We start from the raw sequence: 24,013 nt of genomic DNA, 5'->3' as shown, positions 1-24,013 counted from the left end.
GACACATGTGGACCCTCCTACTCCCAGTCAGGTCTTTGTCATGGGAGCTCCAAGTTCATGTTGCTGGCTGATCAGCCGGACTTCTCAGGGTTAGAAACACCCCATCCCCAGTACCAGTGCGTGACCCACCCCCTGATAGGTAGAGCTACACCTGGAAGCATGCCGGGGAGGGGGAATATTCACATCCAGTTATGCACCTTTCCTAATGAGGGTGTGATCTCAGCCACCCCGCTGGCCAGTTGTGTGACTGCCTGGTGCTTCACATCTGTCACCTGTGAAATGCGACTGATAATAGCACTTACCTGTTAGGGTTACTTGGGGATCAAACCTTTAGTATCTATGAAGAGCAGTGCCTGGCTCTTGATTTAAATGTGTTCTCTGTTATTGCTATTATCTTAGCTACTGCTACTAATCAAAGAGATTGCCTGACCAGAGAATAGTACGGAGAGCACTTAGACGCTTTATCTGGCAGAAGAGCTCGTAGAGCCTCAGAGCTGAGAGCAGCCTGGAAGGGGCTTCCTGGAAGTGGTGGGCTTTGGAGGGTGGGGAGAATTTATAAGAGCTTATGGAAGATGCTTGGAAGAGGTGATGGCAATGGGGAATCTGGATTTTAAGCCCAGAGCCTATGGACAGTGAGATTCCTGTTACAGAGAGTGAGACGTGAGGGCCAAAAGAAGTGTATCTGGGCTTGGGGTGAGGCTGTGGGGTTAGTGGCTTCCCAAGGCCCCTAGGCACCCCTGCCATGTCCTGCTCACTCAGTCCTGGCGGTATTTTTCATCTTTTTCCTGGGGTAGAGGCTGGCAGGGTTCCGAACCCACACCTGGGCCCAGTGGAGGAGCGTCTGGCCTTGCACGTCCTCCAGCAGCAGGGCCTGATCCCTGAGCACGTGGAGTCCCGGCCTCTCTACAGCCCCCTGCAGCCGGACATCGAGCAGGTAGGACCTCCACCCTCAGCCCCAGAGCCCCTGACCCTCAGCTACCCCGCCCCAAGGACAGCATGGATACCCCAGAAGCACCAGTGGAGACCTCAGGATCTGGCTAACCCCTCCTTGCCATGTGTTTCTGATCTGAGTAGTTACCTCTGACCACTGTTGGCTTATGAGAGAGCCCCCTTGAACCTGGCCTTCCCGGGCTACCTGCAAGCCTTGGGGCCTGGGCAATGAGCTGCCTCCATGGGCTGAACCTCTGACTGCCCATGAGTCATTCTGAAGCCTTAGTGTTTCAGCCTGGCCTCAGGGTGTCCTACCCTACCATCAATCAGCGACACCCCAGAAGGCCAGCCCTGTGCTGGGCTTGTAGGGAGTCAGACAGGTCGACCCTATGGCAGAGAGGCAGAGCAGCCATCAGGAAGGTCAGGGGAGTCCTCCCAGGCAGAGGGAGGGTGAGTGGAGGGACAGCAGACCTGGGCTGACACAGGAAGGCTTCCTTGAGGGAGTGAGCTCAAGGCTGGGGTTTGGAGGAAGAAGAGGAGGGAAGGGGTTACAGGCAGAGATGGGGTGATGCAGCCACGAAGGTGCCTTTGTGCACAGCAGAGAACATCCTCCCTGCTCTTTGGAGCCGAGTTGTCCTTCCCTTGGTGGCATGGCTACCAGCTCCCCAGAGTGGCACTGCAGATGTTGAAATGTCAGCTCTTTCGTGCTCACGTGGACAGAAGTTAGGTCAGTCCCTTCTCCTCCTCCTGTAAGATGGGGCCAGAGGTAACAGCTGCTCGCAAAGAGGGCACGAGCTGAAGGGTGGCAGGTAGAATGGTTTCCTGTCTGGAAACCCTCTGAGCCCCTATGACCAACCCACACTCTCTGACCCTCTACAACCGTGTCCACCATCCCAAGGCTGGAGAGCCCCCTACTCTTTCCCGCCTGGCAGAGTGAGATCCAGCAAACATCACCATCCCTGGGGAGCTGCCCTGACCCTGACCCTGACCCCTGACCCCCAGGCACTCCCCAAGTCCCTGGCCAGTGGGGTGGTGGGCTCAACCCTGCTGGATGCTGAGCCTCACCATGCAGGCCTGAGTCTCCTCTGTCTGGTGCTTCAAGTATCCAGTGCAGAGCAGGCGGTTGGGAGATGTTGGTTGAGTGAAAAGGGTGGCAAGAGACCAGGGTCATGTCTCCTCTCCCAGGGGAAGCTGCAGATGTGGGTCGACCTGTTTCCAAAGGCCCTGGGGCGGCCGGGACCTCCCTTCAACATCACCCCACGGAGAGCCAGAAGGTGACTGATGCGGCCTGGGCTCAGGGCTGAGCAGGGTGGGGGCTGGTTGCTGTGGATGGGACCAGGAGGTGGTTCTTGGGACGGGCTTTTTGCCACTCTTGTGTGAGCCTGGCCAAGTGTCCAACCAGGCAAGCAGCAGTCTTGGGTGAGCAGACTTCTTGGCTTCTTGGTCAAGGACCACCCACCCTTCGTGGGAATCGTGTGGATTTGAGTCATTTTCTCTGCAGGTTTTTCCTGCGTTGTATTATCTGGAACACCAAGGATGTGATCCTGGATGACCTCAGCATCACCGGGGAGAAGATGAGCGACATTTACGTGAAAGGGTAGGAGGTCACCCTTCTTTCTACCCATCCCAGGTCCAGGGTGACGCCTCTGCTCCCACAAGGGTGGTGATCAGTCGGGATCAGTGATCATCAGTCGGTGATCAGTCGGCGCTCTGGTGTGGGGATGGGGGAGAACAGGAAAGCAAGGACGGTCTTATGGGAGTCGTCTCTGCCTCTGGGGAGTTGACCTCCACCAGATGTCTTCTTCCATGCGAATATTTGGGATGAACTTATAAGGTTTGAGGATGCTGCTCAAGAGAGAAATTAGAATATTGTGAAATTTATGGCACATTTGGTATACTGTGGAAATTTCTCGGGGTTTATTTTTTCTCTCTCATTTACCAAGTTCAATGACCTTCTTAATTCCTTGAGTTGAGGATATCATATTGTGGTAGAAACCTTAATTAGCTACGTTCTCTCAAATGTGTATTTCTAGTTGGATGGTTGGCTTTGAAGAACACAAGCAAAAGACAGATGTACATTATCGGTCCCTGGGAGGGGAAGGCAACTTTAACTGGAGGTTCATTTTCCCTTTTGACTACCTTCCGGCTGAGCAAGTCTGCACCGTCTCCAAGAAGGTGAGTGCCATCCCTGCCCCAGCGGCGCTGGTCCCAGGGCTGCCAGCTGTCAGCCTGATCACAGTACCCATTACAGCTGTGTTACTGTGGCGTTCTCAGCCTGTCCCACTGTTGCTGGAACCACATCTGCCGTCACGGCCTGACAACCACCGCTGTCCCATCACGGCCACCACCGTGTCCTCCATGCCCACTCCTCCTTCCTCTTCTGCCACCACTGCCATCGTTAGCATCGCTGCCACCCCACCTCCACCCCACCCTGCAAGGCCCCCACTATATGTAGTTACGTTCAAATCCTAACCATTCAAGTAGGGAAGGCCTTGGTGTCAGAGTCGGGAGGGCATTGTAGGGAAACTCAGCAAGGTCATCAGAGGGCGTGGTGGGGGGTACCCCCTAGGGAGGCTGGCCCCAGAGGGCTGGGCTGGCCTGAGGTCAGCTTGTTAGCCAAGTTTCCACGGCTTCCTCCTTTCTCCCATTTCCATGCCTGGCGCCTGGGCTGCTGTCCAGGCTGGTCTCTCTCAGGCCTGGGGAGGTCCGCCCGGCGCATCAGCTGGGGTCAAGGGGCTGCTCCGGAGCTCTCAGCTCTTTGTAGGTCTGCATCTCCTAGTTTAGGCCTCATCTGGGCCATTAACTCTTTCCTCCTGAGGCAGGCGGTTCCAATGCAGGTGGTAGCCCTGAGCCAGCCCTGAGGAAGCAGCCCCCAGAGCATAATGAGGAGGATGCCACGGGCAGTGGCTACCCGGAGGTGGTGGGCATCTCCACTGGAGCCTCTAGCCATGCCTCCCACCTAGCATCTGTTTCGCCTGGAGGTGCTCGCCTGCTTGATTGACCGGGTGAATGCCCGTCTGGGCTTGAGATTCTGAGGGTCCCACTTCCTTCCTGAGGTGGTGCATGGCTTCTTCTTATCAGAGGCAAACTTCTGTGACTCCTCTTTCTGTCCTGAGCGGCTGTGTGGCTTCAGGAAGGGAAATATGTAGCGTACCTCAGCTGCCGTGACCCCTTCCCAACCCAACACACAGCGCTGCACTTCAGACAAACCCAAATGTTCTGGTGAACATTCTGAAACCATCAAGCAAAAGTAATAAGGGCTAACTAAGGCTAAATGAATTCTTTCACCCGGGGATTGCTGCCTGGTGCCTACTGGAAAGCAGACAGTGGTAAGCCCTGGATGCTATACGGTCAAGGAGAGCCTAGCCTGTTTGTAGGTCTCATCTTGTTTGCCTGTGCTCAGCGTATTTGTCTATCGAAAGACGTTTTCCTAACACAGCAAATGCTGCGTCTGCTGGGGGCGAGCTCCAAGTCACACAAACAGCGCCTGCCCTTTCTGTGGACAGAGAGGATGGGGAATGGGGGCCTCCCGCGGGCCACTGCCCATGCTCACCAAGCCCTCCGCGGGGCAAGCTGTGGCTGGGGAACCGAGGCTGCGGGATGCTGATCGGCCTGCTCACATGGGAGGCCAGACCACCTCAGTTGTGACAGGTGGGGATGGGGGCAAGGAGTTGCAGGAAGCAGAGGCTTCTGCTTTTTCCGCAAAGTAGGAAAAGAGAGAATCTCCTGGTGTTGTGGCAGGTGACTGAGATGAATGAAAGAGGCTGGAAGCGGCTATTACACTGAGCGAGGGAGAGAAAGGGAAGAGAGAGACCTACTAGATGGTACCCAGCAGTTCTGAGAGCCAGTAGGGGTTGCTAATAAAGAGTTTGAGGTGGCTCCGAACCAGCAACAATGGTCTTTCATTTCTGCCCTTTAGTCACTAGCAGGCAAGGAGGGAGTCTGAGTCACGGTGGAGCTCCAGAGGAAGAGAGGGGCTGAGGGAAGGGACCGGTTGGCCCGATGCCCTGCAGGCCGGGTTGGTCTTGAGAGAATAAGGCCAAGAGGGATGCTAAGTGGGGAGGAGGAAGGGCGGTCTGGGGAGGCCCATGGCGGGTGGGGAAGGCTGAGGGACTCCCACCTGTGTGGTGCCAGGCTCTGGAGAGGGCAGCTGGAGTGAGGGGTGGCAGAGGTCAGAAGAGGAGATTGGAAACAGTCAAGGGGTTCTGCAGTCAACCAGGAGAGGGAGGGAGGAACTGGTTTGACCCGAGAGGGCCAGCGGGTCCCTCTGGGAGAAAAGACCCTGGGAGGCAGGGGGAGACATGCCCGCAGTGGGGCCCCAATTAGCTGGTCTGGGCTAGGGGACTGAGTCTGCTGGGGGGTTAGTGCAGGGGCACCGCACAGCCTCTGGGTGTCCTGGTCCTGCCGCAGAGCCAGCCCTCTGCTGAGGGGTTCAGGGCCTCTGGCAGGCAGGCCCTCCAGGGACCCCATTAACCAGACGAGACTGTCATAAAGTACAAGGTCTCCTTTCATCCGGCGGCTTTGAACCACCGCTGGTTGCCCCGGCCGGCTCCCCACCTGGAGCCCAGCACACCCACCGGGGCCTGCCTGTGCGTCAGGCACCCACCCTGCAAATAAACAGCTAGTAAAAGGGCCCAGACTGGGAGCATAATGAGTGCCTGGGACCTGGGGGGCCATTCCCCAGGCTGGAGCCCCAGCCCAGCTGCTCCCACCAGGGGCCGTTTGAACCTCTGGCTCATTACTGAGCCCATAAACCGGGCCGGCCAGAGGCATGGGGGAGGCTGGCGGCCTGTGCAGGCGGGCCTGTGGAGCTGGCCATAAAAGCCCCGCCAGAGGAGGGAGGCACCTGCAGGAGGGCTGGGGCCCGGAGCGGGGGAGGCACCAGATGGGGGCCGGGGGCGAGGGGCCAGGTGGGGACCTGAGCCCCTTCCCCAACCCGCCAGCAGTCCAGGCTACAACCGGCTGCTTCGCAAGGTGACGGTTCCTCCGGGGGCGCTGGGGCGGGAGCTCTGTGGGGTCCGTGTGATCTGGAGTGGCCACCAAGGCTAGGTATAGGGCACCCAGGCCCAGACAAACCCTGGGTGGTCAGCAGTGCTCCCCGACTCCTGTGGAGTCTGTGCCCCTGAGACTGGCTCCCGACCCCTGCTGTGACCTGGCACCCACCATCAGCAGGATGTGGTCAGAATGATTCCTCTCCTTGCTACCCACTCGGGTAAAGCTACAGAGGACAGAGAACAGGTGTGAGCAGGAAGGCCCCAGGGACAGTCCTTTGGGTTGAGTGTGACTGGCCCAGAGATGGATCCAGGCCTCAGTGAGCCCAGGGCCCACGCTCAGCTGCTTCCCGAGGCCTCCATGGAGAGAAGGCCCAGACGATGCTAGTCCAGGCTGACTGGTCTGAGGGAGGGGGAGGCGGGGGAGCAATGGGCTGGTGACCTTCCTAGCACTGGGGGCTTTTGATCTGCCCTGGGGTAAGCTCTTGGAGATGAAGGTGGACTCCTCAGTGCCAGTTCCTTGCAACAGTGTGTTGGGGGGAGCCCTCCATGTTCCCAGCCAGCCCACCCTGTTCCTAAGATCACACTGGTAGAACATGATTAAGAGGTGAGAGTGGAACCCCGGAACCTGACTGCCTGGGTTGGAATCCAGCTTACCACTCACTCCCTAACTGGGTGACTTGGATAAATTACTTGCTGTGATTTCCTCAGCTGTAAGGATAGTGTCTCTCTCATAGGTCATTGGAAGGATAAATTACTTTATAGTGGAAAAGGGCTGGTGAATAAGAAATGCAATATTAATGTTTTTATTAGCTATCAGAGCCTAGGCAAATTCTTTACTTCTCCAAGCCTTTGTTTCATCATCTGTAAGACAAGAATGAAACCTTGACTCATGGAATTGTGAGCATTAAAGGAACTACCTTATATCAAGTGAACACTGCCCTCTGGGGTCTCAGCAGTCTTCTTGCCAGGACCTGGCTCTGGCAAGTCCCTCAGGGATGTTCCCCTACATTGCCTCCTCCAGGCAGTCCTTCAGGCGGGAAGGGACCACTGCCCTTCTCTAATCCTGTTCCCCTGCTTCCTTCTCTGCTTCTCCTCTGGGCCAGGATGCTTTCTGGAGGCTGGACAAGACAGAGAGCAAGATCCCCGCACGAGTGGTATTCCAGATCTGGGACAATGACAAGTTCTCCTTTGATGACTTTCTGGGTGAGCACCATTTCCAGTCTACCATTCTGCCTATCAGCGTGTCCCAGAGTCCCTGCTGTGCATGTGTGTCTCGGGCCTTTCGGCAGGGCTGGCAGGAGGGTCAGGGAGCTCACAGTCACTGGTCCCTGGTGCTGAGTGAGGCTGGTGACACAGGGAGGCGCCACGGGGATCGGAGTGGCCAGCAGGGTGGCCTGGCAGCAGAGGTGGCATTGAACGGTGGGCTATGGTGGATGGTGGGACCCCAGGAAGGAAGAGAGGGGAGCGCCGGGTGAAGACAGTGTGGGCAGGGGCTGGCTGTCACTAGCTGTCTGGCCTCTGGAAGGTTGTGGTGCATCCGTACATGGGATGTTATTCAGCCACGAGAGACGTGAAATCCTGACTCATGGTACACCATGTGTGAGCCTTGAAAACATACCAAGTGAAAGAAGTCAGACACAAAAGGACAAATATTGTACGACTCCTTAATAGGAAACGCCCACAATACGTAATCCACAGAGACAGAAAGTGGTCACCAGGGGCTGGGAAGAGAGGTGGGTACGATGTGTCTTTTAGGGATGATGAAAATATTCTGAAATTAGATAGTGGTCGCACAACTCTGGGAATATACTAGAAGCCACTGAGTTGTACACTTTAAAATGGTTACAATGGTGCATTTTATTATGTGAATTTCACCTCAGTAAAATAGCGAGCCTGTGAAAAAGGCCTCCTAGGAGGTCAGGAGTCCTGGGTTCCAGTTCCACTTTGCCACCTAGGAGCAGGGCAGGCTTGGATGAATCACTGGAGCCCTCCTTGAGTAGCTCGTGACTGCAGGATTAGCCGAGCTCTTGGCCCTCCCCCCACCCCACCCCCACCACAGAGGACATTCTGAGGAGCAGCCCCAGCAGGAATAGGGAAGAGGGCTTCCAGCCCGTCAGGCTGCTCTTCACCCCATGTCCCCCCACACCCAGCCTGGTTCCCTGCACCTGGAGGACTGAGAACTGCTCCATGGCATCACTGTGAAAGATTCAGGGTGTTAGCATCACAGTACCAAGTTGGACTTTTGGTCTTTTACTTATTACATAATTTCTGTAGCCACATCAGAAACTGGAGATAAGCAATGCCTCCCTTCTCTGTTTTATTATAATCTCACTACCCAGAGATAACCTCCGCTAATACTTTGGGGTATATTATTTCCTATACAAGCAAATATGTGTTATATGCATATTTTTCCAAAAATTTTTTAGAAAAATTATCTATTATTTATTTAATTTTTTGGCTGCACTGCATGGGCTTTCTCTAGTTGTGGGGAGTGGGGGCTTCTCTTTGCAGTGGCTTCTCTTGTTGCCGAGCACTCCTGTAGGATGCACGGGCTTCAATAGTTGTGACCCAGGCAGCTTACTTAGTTGCTCTGCTGCAAGTGGGGTCTACGTGGACCAGGGATCAAACCTGTGTCCTCTGCATTGGCAGGTGGATTCTTAACCTCTGGACCACCAGGGAAGCCCTATACGTGTATTTTATACATATATATACACATTTATGTATGGCATAGAGATAGCAAAATGGGTTTATGGTACACAAACTATTTTACCTTGATTTTGTGGGAAACAATACATTAAGAATGTTCTACTGTCAGGAGCTATCCATCTCCGTTTGCATCTGCATCATGGTACTTAATGTCTACCCGATGGCCCGTTGCACAGATGGACCCTCTCCTGTCTCACTAATCCCGCCTCGGTGCCCTCTCAGCTCATTTCCAAGCTTTCCTGTAGGAGTGACAGCCTAGGCTTACATCTTTGGACCATTTGTGCATATCTTCCCTAAATTTTAAGAAGCAGATTTTTAGTCTTAGAGTGGTTTCTGAAACGTTTTGTTCTATTGCCCTCTAGATAGATTTTACATTTTTATATTATCATCTGTTCTCTGTTTGCCCAAGGGCACTATTTTCCTTAAACTTTTGCTACAAGTATTATCTTTTTTTAAAAAAAATTGCCAATAGGACACCTCATTTTTATCTTTCTTTGCATTTCTTCTTTATTTGTACGGTAGAACTTTAAAAACATTTTTACTATCTATATTGTTGCTGTTACTTTCTTTTTCATGGTTTTGGGATGTTCCTTTTTTATTATTGATTTTCAGAGCTTTTTATATAGTAAGAACACATTACAAATAATTTCACCATTTCAACTGCTTTTTAATTTTTTATAGAACCTCTTTTGCTTGCAGACTAAATTTTTCTTTAGTATCCATCTATCATTACTGCCTTTATGAGATGAGGCTTTAGAAAACCATTTTTTTCCTCATTTTATTTTTTAATTAATTTATTTATTTTAATTGGAGGCTAATTACTTTACAGTATTGTGGTGGTTTTTGCCATACATTGACATGAATCAGCTGTGGATGAACATAGAAAACCAGTTTTAATAAGACAAACAAAAACTGCATTCTATTGAATGAAAAAATGGTGTTCAATATAAAATTAAACAGGATCATTTTGTGTTTTTAAAAATAAAGCCACTAAAACTGCTACTTTTTAACTCCACAGATTTCTTTTAACTTGATGTTTGTATCTATTGTGAAAGGAGGACCACAATAAGCTGGTTATTAGTTAATTTTTTTTTCTTGTGAAGAGAAATTTTAAGACCTACTGTTTTAGCAGCTTACAACATTATTAAGACATTTCTTTTTCCCTCTTCATAATGTATTTTCTAATTACATATTTTACTTCTCTTGAATATTTATTGATTTTATTTTAAAAGTAATAGTTAAGATGTAGAAATTTTGCCATCAAGAAATAATCCTGTGTTTCCTTATAGTCTTTATATATAACTTTATGTAGGTATACTATCTATGTGTGTATATATAGTTTACTTTATATAGATATACTATATATATATACTATACTATATATATGTTATATATATATAAACCTTATGTAGATATACTATATATGTGTATATATGCTATATATAGTATATATGTAGATATATATGATATATGTGGGCTTCCTTGGTGACCCAGATGGTAAAGAATCTGCCTGCAATGCAGGAGACCTGGGTCTGATACTTGAATCAGGAAGATCCCCTGGAGAAGGGAATGGCAACTCACTCCGGTATTCTTGCCTAGAGAATTCTATGGCCAGAGCAGCCTGGTAGGTACAGTCCATGGGGTCGCAGAGTCAGACACAAGTGAGCAACTAACACACACATATATGTAGATATATGTATAGAATATACACACTATATATAGTATATATGGTTTATGTAGCTACATGGTTTATGTAGATATCCTATATATAGTTTAATATATATAATATATTAATATAATTTATATATAGATTTAATGTAATATTTAATATATTAAACTATATGTATGATTTAATGTCCTGATTTTTACTTAATGTTATATTGAGACCATATTTAAAATGAGAAACAAACATTCATCTCTAATTGAGGGATGGAGGGATATGTAGATGGGTACATAGATTAGTGCTGATACAGAGTTGAACAACTATTGGATGGAATAATAACGTGATTAATGGAGATCTAGTGCTCAGCAAATGTTAGCTATCGAGGGATATAGATAGTTAAATCAAAGCAGATAGATGCATGGAAGGGTAAATGGAGGAACGGAAAGAAGAAAACTACAAAAATAGATGCAGTCACTGAATACTTGCAGTAACTGAGCATTCCACGCTGAAAAATAGTCTAATGTTCTTTGTGTGGTATTCAAAAATTTCTTGAATTTGGCCTCAGAAAATGTTTTTTAGATTTATCTCTCTCACTTAATCCCTTCAGTAACCTGTGCTCCAATCCCACTGATTTCATCATGTTGTTGGAATTGGATTATGAGGAACCACATGAAATTACTATACTTCATTTTCATTGATTTTTATACATCAAAGATAATTGAATATCAGAATTTTCATGTGGCTTAACCCAAGAGATGGATCTATTCTGGGAGAAGAGGGATAAAATAGATGAGCAGATGGAGCAGTATGGAAAGATAGCTGTGTGGCTAACTAGGCGGGCAGATGAGCGAACTACAATGAGATAACACTTGTACCTATACAAAAGCAAGAACAAAAACAAAAAATGGGAAATAACAAGTGTTGGAGAGGATGTGGAGAAATCAGAACACTCGTATATTGGTGGCATGAATGTAAAATGGTGCAGCTGCTTGGAAAAAGGTTGAGCAGTTCCTCAAAAAGCTAAATATATGACCTAGCAGTTTTACTCCTGGTTACGTACCCAAAAGGACTGAAAACTGGGGCTGACACTTGCACACCAGTGTCCGTAGCAACATTATTCACAGGAATCAAAAGGTGGAAACAACTCAAGTGTCTGTCAGTAGATGGATGGACAAACAAAATGTGGTATGTACACACCATGGAATGTTACTCAACCACAAAAGTAATGAAGTACTGATGCATGCTGCAACATGGGTGAGTCTGGACAACTAACTATGCCAAGTGAAATAAGCCAGATACAAAAGGAAAAACTTTCATGATCCCACTGATATGAGCCATCTACAGTAGACTTTTTCATAGAGACAGAAAGTAAGATGTTATAGGAAAACCCAAATGAACCTTTCGGACAACCCAATCGATTAGAAGTTAGCAGGGCTGAGGTGAGGGGAAGTGGGAGTTATTACTAAATGGTTATAGAGTTGCTATTTGGGGGGATGAAAAAGTTTTAGAAATAGGTAGTAGGAGTGGTTGCGGCATGTTGTGAATGTAATTAATGCCACTGAAGTATACATTTGAAAATGGTTAAAATAACAATTTTATCATATGTATATATATATATAAAACTGCTCTAAAAACAGCTTAAAAATTGATGGATGATGGTTGTAGGCAATGGGTGAAGGAGTGGATTTGAATAGTAAGTATAGTATAGTATACTAAGATACTATACTATATAGTAAGTTAGTATACTATATATATATATACACTGTCTGGTAAGTTAGTATACTAAGATACTATATATATTTATATATATACTATAGTATACTATACTATACAGTGTAGTATACTAAATAAGTATAGTAAGATGAATAATTGAGCAGTTGGGAAGCCCTGTTAAGGGTGAATCAATAAGGCAGACTGGTGGGCATATGGATGCGTGAACAGATGGGTGGGAAGCTGAACAGATGGAGTGAGAGGTGATGGATGGAGAGTGGAGTCTGAGCCACAGGGTGGCCCTAGGCTGGCAGTGACTGAGAGAGCTGGCTAAAGCACCCTTCTTTGCCACAGGCTCTCTGCAGCTGGACCTCAACCGCATGCCCAAGCCCGCCAAGACGGCCGAGAAGTGCTCCGTGGACCAGCTGGAAGACACTCTCCACCCAGAGCGGTTCGTGTCTCTTTTTGAACAGAAGACAGTGAAGGGCTGGTGGCCCTGTGTGGCGGATGAGGGTGAGAAGAAGATCCTGGCGGTGAGTAAGCTCCTTCTGGCCGGTGACTTCTCCATAGAAATCACAGGCACAGGCGTGTTCCTCTCCCTATCTCCTGCACTCCCGGTCTGTTTTCCAAGACCTGTCCCTCTCCCTTGCCACTTTCCAGCCTTCCCCTCCTTGAGGGTTGTATCCCAGTGAAGCCTGTTTAAATCAAAGGGGCCTTAATCTCTGTGGATCCTTTTTAGTTTATACCCTGCTCTGTGGCCTTCACAGTGATTGTGTCCTGGGTCCCCCTTTGGCTAGACTTCTGGAAGAGGACAGGCATCATGCCACTCCCATTTAAGCAGGACCCTACCAGGGAGCATCCTTGAGGGGCTATTCCCTCCGCCCAGAGATTGTAACAGTCTGTCCAGGGGTGTGACTGGGGACCATGAGGAATTGTCCTGCCTGTGCAGGGGAAGTAAATGACAGTTTATTGTTGTCCCTCAGTATCCACGGGGCTTGGTTCCAGGAGCCCCATGGACATCAAAATCCACAGATGCTCAAGTCTCATAGTTGGCCCTCCATGGTTGGTGGAATCTGTGGATTGAAACCTGCAAATGAGGGCCAACTGTATATTTATTGAAATAATGCATGTTTAGGTGGATCTGCATGGTTAAAACCTATGTGGTTCAAGGATCGGTTGTACCTGGAAACAGCAAGCAGCCAGCCAACCCCTCAAGTGGCCCTTGAAATAAAATATCCATGTTGTGTAACAAATTATAACAATTAATAAGAAACACTAATGTCTCAAAAGAAAAGTGAGTGCAGTTCATGCATAGATAATACACAAAGAAGTAGAGTGGCCATTAAAATTTAAGAAAGTTCATTTCCCCTAGTAATTACATAAAGGAGTATTTTAAAATGTGAAAACATCTTTAATGTATTATAGTAGAATGTTTTAAAAACAGAAATGCTCATTGCTAGCAAGGATGCGGAGAGACTCCCCCCTCATTTACTTTTGCCTGGCAGGCTAATGATTTTACATTTGGGGAAACAATTTAGTAATATATAACCTGAAACTTAGCAATATTTATTCCCTTTGAAATTTTTTATCCCACTTCTAAAATCTTTCCTAAAGAAATAACCTCATTAAATTGAAACTTTATGGTTCTAGGGTGTTTGTTGCAGCATTTTTTATAACAACAAAGAGTTGGAAACAACCTAAATGACCAAAATAGCTAGTTTACTAAATAAATTATGGTCAACCATTGTATAGAATGTTTTATAGCATTAAAAGCAAACTTTAAAGAGTATATAATTACATAATAATAAAATATATTATTTTAAGTGAAAGAAACAAGCTATAGAACTAAATATACACAGTATGGTATTTCATATACTTGCAGAGAAAAATAAGTGTGATGAATAAAATATTAGGAGTGCTTATCTTTACATAGAAAAAATATGAGTGACAGTATCCTTTCTTTATATGTGTCTGTAGTTTCCTACATATTCTGCTAGGAACAGGTACTTATATGATCAGATTACCCTGTATCATTTTTCAAAAAAAATTGTAAAGTGACCTTGACATCTGTCCTGGCCTGGCTCCTCTCCAAGCCATGGTGCAGAGCCTTTGTGTCCCTGATCAGGTCTCCCTTGTCCCCACAGGGCAAGCTGGAGATGACCTTGGAGATTGTAACAGAGAGTGAGCATGAGGAGCGGCCAGCTGGCCACGGCCGGGATGAACCTAACATGAACCCCAAGCTCGAGGACCCAAGGTTGGTGCCCTGCCCCTGACCGCTGACGGCCAAGGGGACTGGGAGGCGTAGCCACCGTAGAGGAGGCCCCCACTGCGTAGCCACACAGAGGTCCCAAGGCCCAGAGAAGGGTGTGACTTATCCCAGGGTACACATCATTAGGGAGCAGGTGACCGACATCCTTCCAGAACAGGTTGGGCTCATCAGTTCATTCCAGAAGCAAGCGCTGTTGAGTAACTGGTGGTTGCAGGCCAAGCATGCTGTCATATGGCTTGTGTATGGAACCGTCCCTGCTGGGTCATCTTAGCATCCTCACTTTACAAATGAGAAAACAATCACAGCAAAATTAAATAAGGTCATTCCAAGGAAAGTGGTGAAGCTGAAATTCCCACACCTGGTCTGGTTGGCTCTGGAGCCTGACCGAGGTCTTCCCCCTGAACAAGCTGCTTCTGTGGCTCTCTTGCGGTGTCAGTGTGGCTCTCAAAAGGTCTTTCAGTTTTCCCACCTGTGAAATGGGGGCCTAGCCTCTGCCTCCCCTACCTCCCAGATAAGGAATATAAGCCAATCCAGTGGATGTAGAAGCCTTGAAGACAGTTACTGGAGCCTGAAAGACGGCTATTGGTGGTAGGGGTGTGTGTGTGAGTGGTCGGGCTGCATTTGCTGGGTCCTTTCCCACGGTCTGCTTAGCTCAAGTCACACTTAGCACAGACAGCCCACTTTGTCACAGCGCTATCCTGACTGCCACGGGCTGGTCGAGCAGCGAGAGGCGTCCCTACCCAAGGATGCTGGGATCTGGGGGAAAGATGAGCGAGACCCAGGAGAGCCAGTGGCATGCAAGTGAATATCAGAGTGGCCATTACTGAGACACAAAACTTGCCTGCTCTTTGAACTGTGAGGCTGATCTAGGGGAAGGATCTGAGGTTCTTGGTTGTGAGAGACAATCACCTTTCTGGGTTCAGTTCCTGCCATCCTTCCCTGACCGTGGACCAGCCATGTGCATCTAGGCCCGTGGCTGAGCTTATCTGGAGCTCATGGGCCATAGCTCAGTGAAAGTGGAGCCCCTTGAAGCTCTGTCCAGTCCCCAGGTCTCTAGTCTGTGACAAGTCCTGTGTCAGGAAGGGGAGAGCAGCAGGGAAGGTGATCTGGACAGGGTGGCTGATAACTGGGTCCCTGAGGGTGTGTAGGGTTTGACGGCATCAAGAAGAGAAGGGGGGTGCGGGCGGACTCATGCTGGAACAAAGGCTGGGAGAAGAAGGGGATGCTGATGCAAAGGGCTGGGTCTGGGGCCAGGGGCCAGGGGCTGGAGGCTGGGTGGGTCTGGGGGCCTGGGTAGGAAGGGCCAGGGTGATTTGGGAGCAGGGCTCAGAGGGAGCAGCACTGGTGGGGGTACCCTGCTGACCTCTGGGATCTCCCTTGCAGGCGGCCTGACACCTCCTTCCTCTGGTTCACCTCCCCGTACAAGACTATGAAGTTCATCCTGTGGCGGCGGTTCCGGTGTGCCATCATCCTCTTCTTCATTCTCTTCATCTTCCTGCTCTTCTTGGGCATCTTTGTCTATTCCTTCCCGGTAAGCTGGCGTGAGGGGAGAGGCACAGACCCTGTCTTAGGGGAGCTCCTGGTCTGATGTGGGAGGCACAGCTCCTGACCTCCAGCAGCTCCTGGTCTCGGAGGAGCCTCTCATTGTCCTCCAGTGCACTGGGTGTCTGATGGAGAGGCAGCCTCTGTCCTTGGGGCGTCCGTGGTCTGAGGAAGGAGACGCGGGCCCTACTCTGGGGGTCCCTAGTCTGGTAGGAGACCCTTGGGGAGTTCTGAGTTCTTGCCCTTAATGGGGAGACACAGTGTGCTCAGGGTGATGGGCTGTGTAATCAAGGGCAGAGGGGAGGCCCTTGGGCAGCCGAGGGTAGGAGAACCTTGTTGAAGGAAGGTGTGGAGCTTGGTCAGGAAGGGAAGGGAAGGTATAGATAGCAGAGAAGAGGGGAAGGCCCTCTGTCTGTGAGGATGGCACCTGCTGAGTACCTGGAGAGGCTCTTAGTGTCCATCTGAAGACCTGAGAGTGTGCTGTTTCCTGTAGTGGGGTGGCATGGGGCGGAGTGTGAGTGAGGAGGGGGTACGCCAGGAGCCTCTCTCTGGCACGGTGAACACCGGGCCCCTTCCCCCTGCTGAGTGCCTGAGAAGCCAGCTGATGCCTGACAGAGAGCGACCAGGGCCACATGAGTTGGGGCTGCTGAGCCAGCTCCGTGGGCCCCTCCCAAAGGAAGGGAATCTGGAGCTGTCTCCCTGCCCAGGCTTCCTGGGTCCTCACGGAAGCCCCTGAGCGTCTCTAGAACGTCAGACCTTGGAGGGAGCACAGGTTCCCAAGCTGATACCTGAGTTTTAATCTCTTCTAAATGTCTAAAACTTTTTAATATGAAAATTTCAAATCCATGTACAAGTAGAGGAACGGTGTGATCAACTCCACGTCGCCCTGACTTGAATGGAAAGGAACGGACACCCAGAGAGGGGAGGGACCAGTTCAGGGCTGCAGGGCGGTCTGTGTATAGCTCCCAGGCCGGGGTTCCGGCCACAGCCCTGGTCAGCGGCAGGCCGCCAGCCACGTGCACGGTCCCCACAGCGGGCAGTGGAATTACTCGCCTGTGAGTTCTTTGCTCTGTAAGTCCTTTAGGAGAAGGAGGGGTCCCAAGCATCTCTCCTGGCATAGCTGGCGAGGCCTGGTACCAGCAGAGAGCCTCCTGAGGAAGACAGTTCAAATGGCAGAGCGTCCCCTTCAGGCCCTGATACCACGAACTGTGGGAGTAGCGGAGGGGAGCTCTGGTTTGGACACCCAGGCCCTGGCACCCTCTGGGCCCTGAGTCACAAAGGAGGGTCTAGAGCCGGGGTGGCCATGGGTCGGGCTGAGGGCCAGGCTCTTTGAGCTGGCTGAGACTGTTGTGAGGCTCAGTGAGAAGACTTACATTGGCCAGATAGGCCTGAGGCTCAGGGGTGGGTGAGGTTATGGCGGTCAGGCTTGTTTGGTTTGGGGGCCCTCTTAGTGAAGGAAGACAAGTTACAGCTATTAACACAGGGTTAGCTACTGGGCCCTGCAAGGGCAAGAGCAAGTGGTGCCTAGAGCTTAGCTGCCCTGGCAGTGACCTGGGCTCAGGGGTCAGACCCAGGACTCCACCTCCGTGTCTCTGCCCCTGGAGCAGGCCCAGGTGGCCAGGCTGGGGAGGCGCAGTGCCCCTCGCTGGGCTCTCCTCAGGCTCACCTGCTCTCATGCTGTTTATGCCCAGCCACCGTTGGGTTCAGGCAAAGACTTTGTGTCCGGGAGCCAAGGGTGAGTTCTGTGGGTGATGGAGAGGGCGGTGAGGCTGGTGCTCTGGTAAGCTGGTGGTCCACGAGGAGACACGGTGACGCCAGGACCACGGGGAGAACAGGGTGCAGCCTCGTGCTCCACGGTGAGGCCGGGCCAGAGAGTGCGGGCAAGGTGAGCTGGGGTACCCCACGCTCCTGAGCAGGTGGTCTGAGAAGCAAGCTGCAGCAGCTCCAGGGAGCATTGCAGAGCCCCGGGCCAGCTGCAGGTCTGTTGGGGAGAATCTGCCCCAGGAACATTCTGGTCTGAGCATCACTGTTGTGTGAGATGGAGCTCCATGTGGAGTCCTGAGCTGGTAGCTGCTTTTGGCTCTGCCAGTGACTCCCCGAGTGACCTCGGCCAGGATCCCCGTCGGCATGAGGCAGGGCTGGGCTGGGTCAGCACTGACCTGCTGTGACTAGCACTCTGCGGAGGGGAGCTGTGTGGGGAGGGGGCTGCATGTCAAGCCAGCCTTTTGCTGAAGAGCCAAGGGGAGGGCGGGGCTGGGCCCCAAGGAACATGCCCGTCTCCCGGCTATGCCTGGGCCTGCCCCTGGGCAGCCAGGCCCCACCCTGCAAGGCGCTTGGGCAGCAGACTGGCCTGAGGGACCTGGGGAAGGGGGAAGGAGGTCCCAGCTGCCTGACTGGGAGACAGAGGGAAGATTTCCAGTCACTTCTAGCCTGCCACCCTGTCTCATCTCAGGGGCAGCCACAGCCCCAGACCCTGTGGGCAGGCCCTGGGCAGAGCCTCTTCCCTGTCTCCTGAGTCCCCAACAGCAGCATCCGTCTCTTTTGAGATCAGCTGGGAATTGTCCTCTTCAAATACCAGCCCTGCCTTCTCTCCCAGGGCTGGTGTGTGGGCTCGGCTCCCAGGTGAGGGCTTTGGGGCGAAAGGGGCAGCCTGGACCTGAGGCTACTGATGCTCTCCCCTGGAGTCCTTTGCAACAAGCTGGGCATGTCCACGTGGCTTGGTCACCTGGTGGGTGCCGGACCCGTGCCCCTAGCCTAGCTTGCAGGTTTTGGTGGCAGAGGCCTTGGTGGAGAGGGGCCTGCGGCCAGGGCTGCCACCTCCTCCCCTGTGTTGACCTAATCTCCCACCCCCTTGGAAATTCCCCCGGGAGGGGGACAGGAGGGCAGCCTGTCTGTTCCCCACCCCCAGCTCTCCCCCAGAGGCCGCCGGGAGCAGGGCCAGCGTGGGGAGGCAGGAGGCGATCTGGCGGGGAAGGAGCGGCGGCTTTGTTTCCAGAGTTGGCTTTCCCGGGCGGCGCTGGGGAACATACTGTCCCAATTAGGAGCCCTGTGTTGTGTTGTATGTGTTTTCATGGTTTTAGGGGGGAGGAGTGGGGAGGGGAGATTCCTGTCAGTCCTGCAGCAGCCAGGGCTTAATCAGGGGTGACCCGTCTCCAGGGCTGGCCTGTGTTGTGGGTCATCCTTGTACACCACCCCTGCCCTCACCTCTTTCTCTGCTTTTGGGGCAGGAGCATGGGGGCCAACGAGCCCGGGGTTCCTGTGTGTGGGGAGTTGGGAGGAGGGTGGGGAGAATCCCAGCCGTGCCTTCGGGCCACCTGTCTGATGGAAGGGGCTGGGCCTGGCCTGGCTAGGGCAGAGTCCTCTTGGCAGAGCGGAAGCTGGGAGTGGGTCCTGATTGATGGGGGAGAAGACAGCAGTTCAGGCGCCATGGCCCCCCAGGAGAGTGCGGTGTGACGGCGAGGCTGGGAGGGTGCAGCATGGAGTGTGGAGTGTGGCCGGGGGTGGTGAGTGCGAGGTCCAGGCAGGTGGCTGAGTCCTTTCTCAGCTCCTTTTCCCCAGCAGCTGTCATCACCTGTCCCTGCCTCCTCCCTCCCTCTCTCCAGAACTATGCTGCCATGAAGCTGGTGAAGCCCTTCAGCTGAGGACTCCTGGGCCCAGGACTGGCTTCCTCCTCTGCCCCACTCGGTAGAGCTCCTCCAGATGTTCAAGCCTGACCGTCCTGCCGGGGTGGGCCGATGGACTGGCGCACACACCAAGTGTTGGCGACGTCGAGCCCTGGGATCAGCCACTGTCATCCTTTCTTTCTCCCCTGAACCGAACCGTGTGGGATCAGCCCATGTGTATTTCAGCATAAAACAGGTGGAACCACAAAGCAGCTTTGGTGTGTGTCTCTGTGGCCCCTGAGTGGGGTGACGTGCAGGGATGAGTCTGGGTGGGCGGGGTGTGGGGTGTGCCATCTCTGCTCAGAGGTTCCACTGGAGCTGTGGATCTTTTGACAAGAACGGTGGGGGTGGTCTGGGCTTTGAGGCTTAGTGTCGGCCTGCCTGGAGACCCGGCTTGTTCTGCTCCCGGACTCTGCCCCCTGCCCTGCGCCCTCCTCCCTCTGGCATCTCCTCTTTCTCGCCCACACCTCTCTCTGCTTGGCTGGGCAGTTACCTGCACCACGCCTGGAAGAGGTTTCACTTATGCACATGGAGCCCCAGAAACTCTCCAGGCAGGGGTAGCTGCTGGATTCCTGGCTGTGACCTTGTCTCCTGTACTCTTGGGATGTCTCAGGGTTCTCTCCCTGTTTCCTCGCCCTGCTCTGGGCTGGACAAACGCACCCTTTTCTTGTGATCCGAGCATCGCATTAGCTGTTGGTCTGACATCTCTTGCAGGGATCAGGCTTCATCTACAGGAGCAGCAAGAACACACTTAGAGAAAAACCAAAGAGTATGAAAACATTGTTTCCAAAAAGAGGCCTCTGCCTCTGTCGCCTGAGGGGCTGGAACTCTGGAGCTCAGCCTGGTGGCCTGCTCGCCTGTTACCCAGGAGGGCTTCTCTTGTTTCCTGCTGTGAGCTGTTCCCGTGGCCCAGGACCCAAGGCCACAGAGTGAGCCTTCCAGCCCCTCTGGCTCTTCCCTGCCTGCTGGGACCCAGACAGGCCCTGCCTCATCCCACCTGGTTGGTGGGACTAGAGGTGACTGGGACGGGGCTGATGGCCTGAACCCTCCTGGATGAGGGAGCTCCATCTTGAACACAGAGTGGTTCTCTCTTCAGGAGAGGTTCTGATGGATGATGCGCTCGGTGTCCAGCTCACTGTGGGCCCTGAGAACCTGGGTGGCCCATCCTGAGACCCTGACACCTGAACCTAGGAGCCATGTGGCCATTCCTTGCACAGAACAGGTAGCAGGGCCCAGGGTCACCCATCTCTCCTGGGTCATGAACCTTCCATGAATATCCACCATGGAGGTGGTGGACCAGTGATTCCATGGGAAGGACTGGAGGTAAAAGGAATAGGTGGGCCTGCAGCTTCAGGAGGTGCTGAGAAAGCTTTAGAGTCTGGGGAGACCTGAGAATTTCTGAAGGTAGGGAGAGGGAATCCACTAGGGAGGGAAGGGTCAAACATACAAGAGAGAAAATGGGATAATTAATGGAATCAGCTTCTGGAGAAGGAGGGGTGGGTGTTATCTTGGAAAGAAAGTTCTCTTTTTCTTACAGGTGCAAGAAGGCTGGAGGAAATATATGCATACGTGGGACTGCCATTTCCTTTATTCATTTGCTTTTTCTTGCTGCTTTGAGTTGCAGATAATAGAAACCATTACTTAAACTAGTAAAAGGACTATAATGGCTTTACAGAAATGAAATTTCAGAAGGATTGGCTTCAGGCAAGGGCTGAGCCAGCTCCTCAGTTAGGTCACCAAGACTTTGCATTCTCTCTCTGCTCTGCCCTTGTCAGAGTTGGCTTCTGTATAAAGCTGACTCTATTCCTTTGGAGTCTGGGGTTAAAGCTGCTCCCTGGAGCCCTATAGGCCACCAAGCAAAATTCAGGGGGAATGAGGAACAGATGGTGAGGGGACATCGTGTCCAGTACATATTTACTGAGAGAGTCTACACAGCAGCCCTAGAGCAGGTTCTGAAGATATAGCAGTGAGTTATTATGACTCCTGACCTCCCATAATTCCCAGTGTTGGGGGAAAAGTGGATCAGGAAACCACGGTAATTTTTACTCTTAGGAGCATATCAGAGATAGGACACCCCAGGGCAGGGAAAGGATGTCATCTGAGTGGAGCATTGAACTGCCCCCAGTGGCTAAGACTGGAAAGCTGTGCTGGGCAGTAGAGATAGAGACCAAGACTCTGGCTGTCCAAGAGCCCAGATCCTTTAGGGTAAGGCTGAGTGTTGAAGGGCCTGTGTCTGCAGCTGAGGAGTTAAAACTTCATTCTGGAGGTGAAGAAGAGGCATGGAAAGAACTCAAGTTGGACTGGCCTTGGTCAGAGTCGTGGCTTCTCAGTGCTTGTTTTGGGAGACAGGAGTCTTCTGGGAGCACGTGATGGAGCTTCAAGGTGTGCAAGCCTATGGCCTTTGACAGGGTGAGGGTCCAATGGTCTCACTCAGTTCTCAACAAGTCTATGATCACAGGTGGTGGAGAACAAATGCTCAGGATGCTGTGTGGCCAACTGTAGAGGCCGTTTTAGAAGGCTGGTCCATTAGTCCAGGAGCCAATTGGCAAAGGTCGGAAAGGCAGGGCAGGAGTCATTCATTCATTCACTTAGTCATTCAAGATGTACATACATACATACATGCACACACACATAGAGCCATCCATGTACCAGTCAAGGTGCTAGGCTTCAGAGATATAATGCTGAGCAGGCTTAACAGGGTTCCAGAGCTGACAATTGAGTAAAGGGTGGGGGGAGGCAAACAGATAGGTAAAGGGTGACAAGGTCAAGGGCTGGGTGTGGAAAAGACAACAGAGAGAGCAAAGACTAACCATGACCAGAAATGGTTTAAAGATCTGTAGGAGTGTGCATAGGGCCCAGAGCTGTTGTTCTCAGCCAGGGCTGAGTTTTGCCCCCTTGGGCACATTTGACAGTATCCAGAGACAGTTTAAAAAAAGTTTTTTTAAATTAATTAATTAATTTTTGGCTGCACTGGGTCTTTGTTGCTACACATGAGCTCTCTCTAGTTGAGGCAAGTGGGAGCTACTCTCTAGTTGCCATGTGTGGGCTTCTCATTGAGGTTTTTAGAGTTTGGGCCCTAAGGCATGCAGGCTTCAGTAGTTGCAGTGCACAGGCTTAGTTGCCCCATGACATGTGGGATCTCAGTTTCTGGACCGGGGATTGAACCCATATCCCCTGCACTGGCAGGCGGATTCTTAACTACTGGACCACCAGGGAAATCCTTGGAAGATGGTTTTGATTGTCATGACTGCACATAAATATAAATAGGTAAGCATGCTACTGGCATCCAGGAGCTACTAAACATCCCTCAGATCACAGGACACACCCTCCTGTCCCAAATTATCCAGTCCAAGGTTGCTGGTGGCACTGCTGTTGGAAACTCCAGCATAAAGACTGTGGGCTGCAGAGACCCTGAGTGGTGAGAACAAGCAGGCCTGGGGGATTGACTCGTTAGGGCTGGGGTGGGGGGTGGGGGGCGGCGGGGCAGTCCCACTCGCCAGTTTCATGAGTGGTGGGACCATTCATGAGGTCCATCTTGGACAAGATATTTCAGACATCTTTGGGGTGCTGTCAAAATACTCTTCCTGCCCTCACGTCTCCCTGCTGGTCAGTCTCTTCTCCCTTCACAAAGTTCTAGAAAGCATCATTTACACTTGCTATCTCCATGTCCCTACCTTGCATTCACTCCACCCACTGTTATCTGCCTTTGTTCCTGTGGCGGAGTCAGTGGGTCTCCTTTTCAACAGTCATTCTCTCTCTTTGCCCCCGTGTCCTTGTGCTGAGAAAGGAGCCCAGCCCCAGTCCTCAGGGAAGGAGTTGTATTCAATCAAGTCAATCACAGTAATTGTCCTTGTTGATGATTGGTTTGGGAAGAGGTTTGTGACTCATATATGGCCAATGAAGTGAGAGGAAGGTGGTGGTGATTACTAATGGAAAGGTGCTGGAAAAGTTTCTTAAAAAGTTAGAAATAAGAAAGAACACACAAGGAGGCAAACCTTCATCTTTTGTCTTTTAATCTTGTTATGGAAAAAAGGTAATGCCTGGAGCCATGGCTGCCATCTCGTGATAATGAGGGGAAAGAGAAAGAAAGTTGACACAGAAGATGGCAAGGACCTGATGCTCAAGGAAGCTGTCAAGAAAGAACCAGCTCTGGAACTACCCTACTTCCAGAGGTCTTGTTATGTGGGATCATAAATTCCTCATTGTTAAAGCCGTCTTTGGTTGGGTAGTGTGCTACCCACAGTTCAAATCATCGTTGTTGATAGATTTCGTTCTGCTCCCCTGAAGACTGTTTTTACTGCAGTTGCCAATAACCAGGGCGGCCGTGTACAGGCACCACATCTAAGACATTATGAGTTTATTATTTATTATAACAATTTTCCCACAGATGGCAGTAAAGTGTTTTGTTCTAATAAAATCAGTGTGTTACGGTTTTCTGATAGAAGTAAACTACCTTGAGGAAAGGGCACCTTTTTCTAATTCACACCAGGGCCCTGTCTCCCCTGGTTGTTAAATCTGTGGACGCTTATCCTCCCGA

General features: G+C 51.2%; 1 protein-coding gene across 21 annotated transcripts in view; it reads left to right on the top strand.

Annotated features, from left to right (window-relative positions):
• DYSF (dysferlin) overlaps nt 1–19,685 on the top strand; it is a 220,530-nt gene extending 200,845 nt beyond the window's left edge. For all 21 annotated transcript variants that reach the window (XM_043468215.1, XM_043468211.1, XM_043468220.1 and 18 more), the window contains 9 exons: nt 795–934; nt 2,116–2,204; nt 2,432–2,527; nt 2,964–3,105; nt 7,028–7,127; nt 12,358–12,536; nt 14,148–14,257; nt 15,656–15,803; nt 19,417–19,685. In XM_043468215.1, coding sequence (XP_043324150.1) covers nt 795–934; nt 2,116–2,204; nt 2,432–2,527; nt 2,964–3,105; nt 7,028–7,127; nt 12,358–12,536; nt 14,148–14,257; nt 15,656–15,803; nt 19,417–19,455 — 1,043 coding nt within the window. In that variant the 3' untranslated portion in view covers nt 19,456–19,685. The remainder of the gene's footprint in view (nt 1–794; nt 935–2,115; nt 2,205–2,431; nt 2,528–2,963; nt 3,106–7,027; nt 7,128–12,357; nt 12,537–14,147; nt 14,258–15,655; nt 15,804–19,416) is intronic.
• The last annotated feature ends 4,328 nt before the right edge of the window (nt 19,686–24,013 follow it).

This window comes from Cervus canadensis, chromosome 5, assembly GCF_019320065.1.
Source record: "Cervus canadensis isolate Bull #8, Minnesota chromosome 5, ASM1932006v1, whole genome shotgun sequence".
NCBI classification, from domain to species: Eukaryota; Metazoa; Chordata; class Mammalia; order Artiodactyla; family Cervidae; genus Cervus; species Cervus canadensis.
Note: the sequence above shows the minus strand (reverse complement) of the source record. Positions and strands in the feature narration are given on the sequence as shown.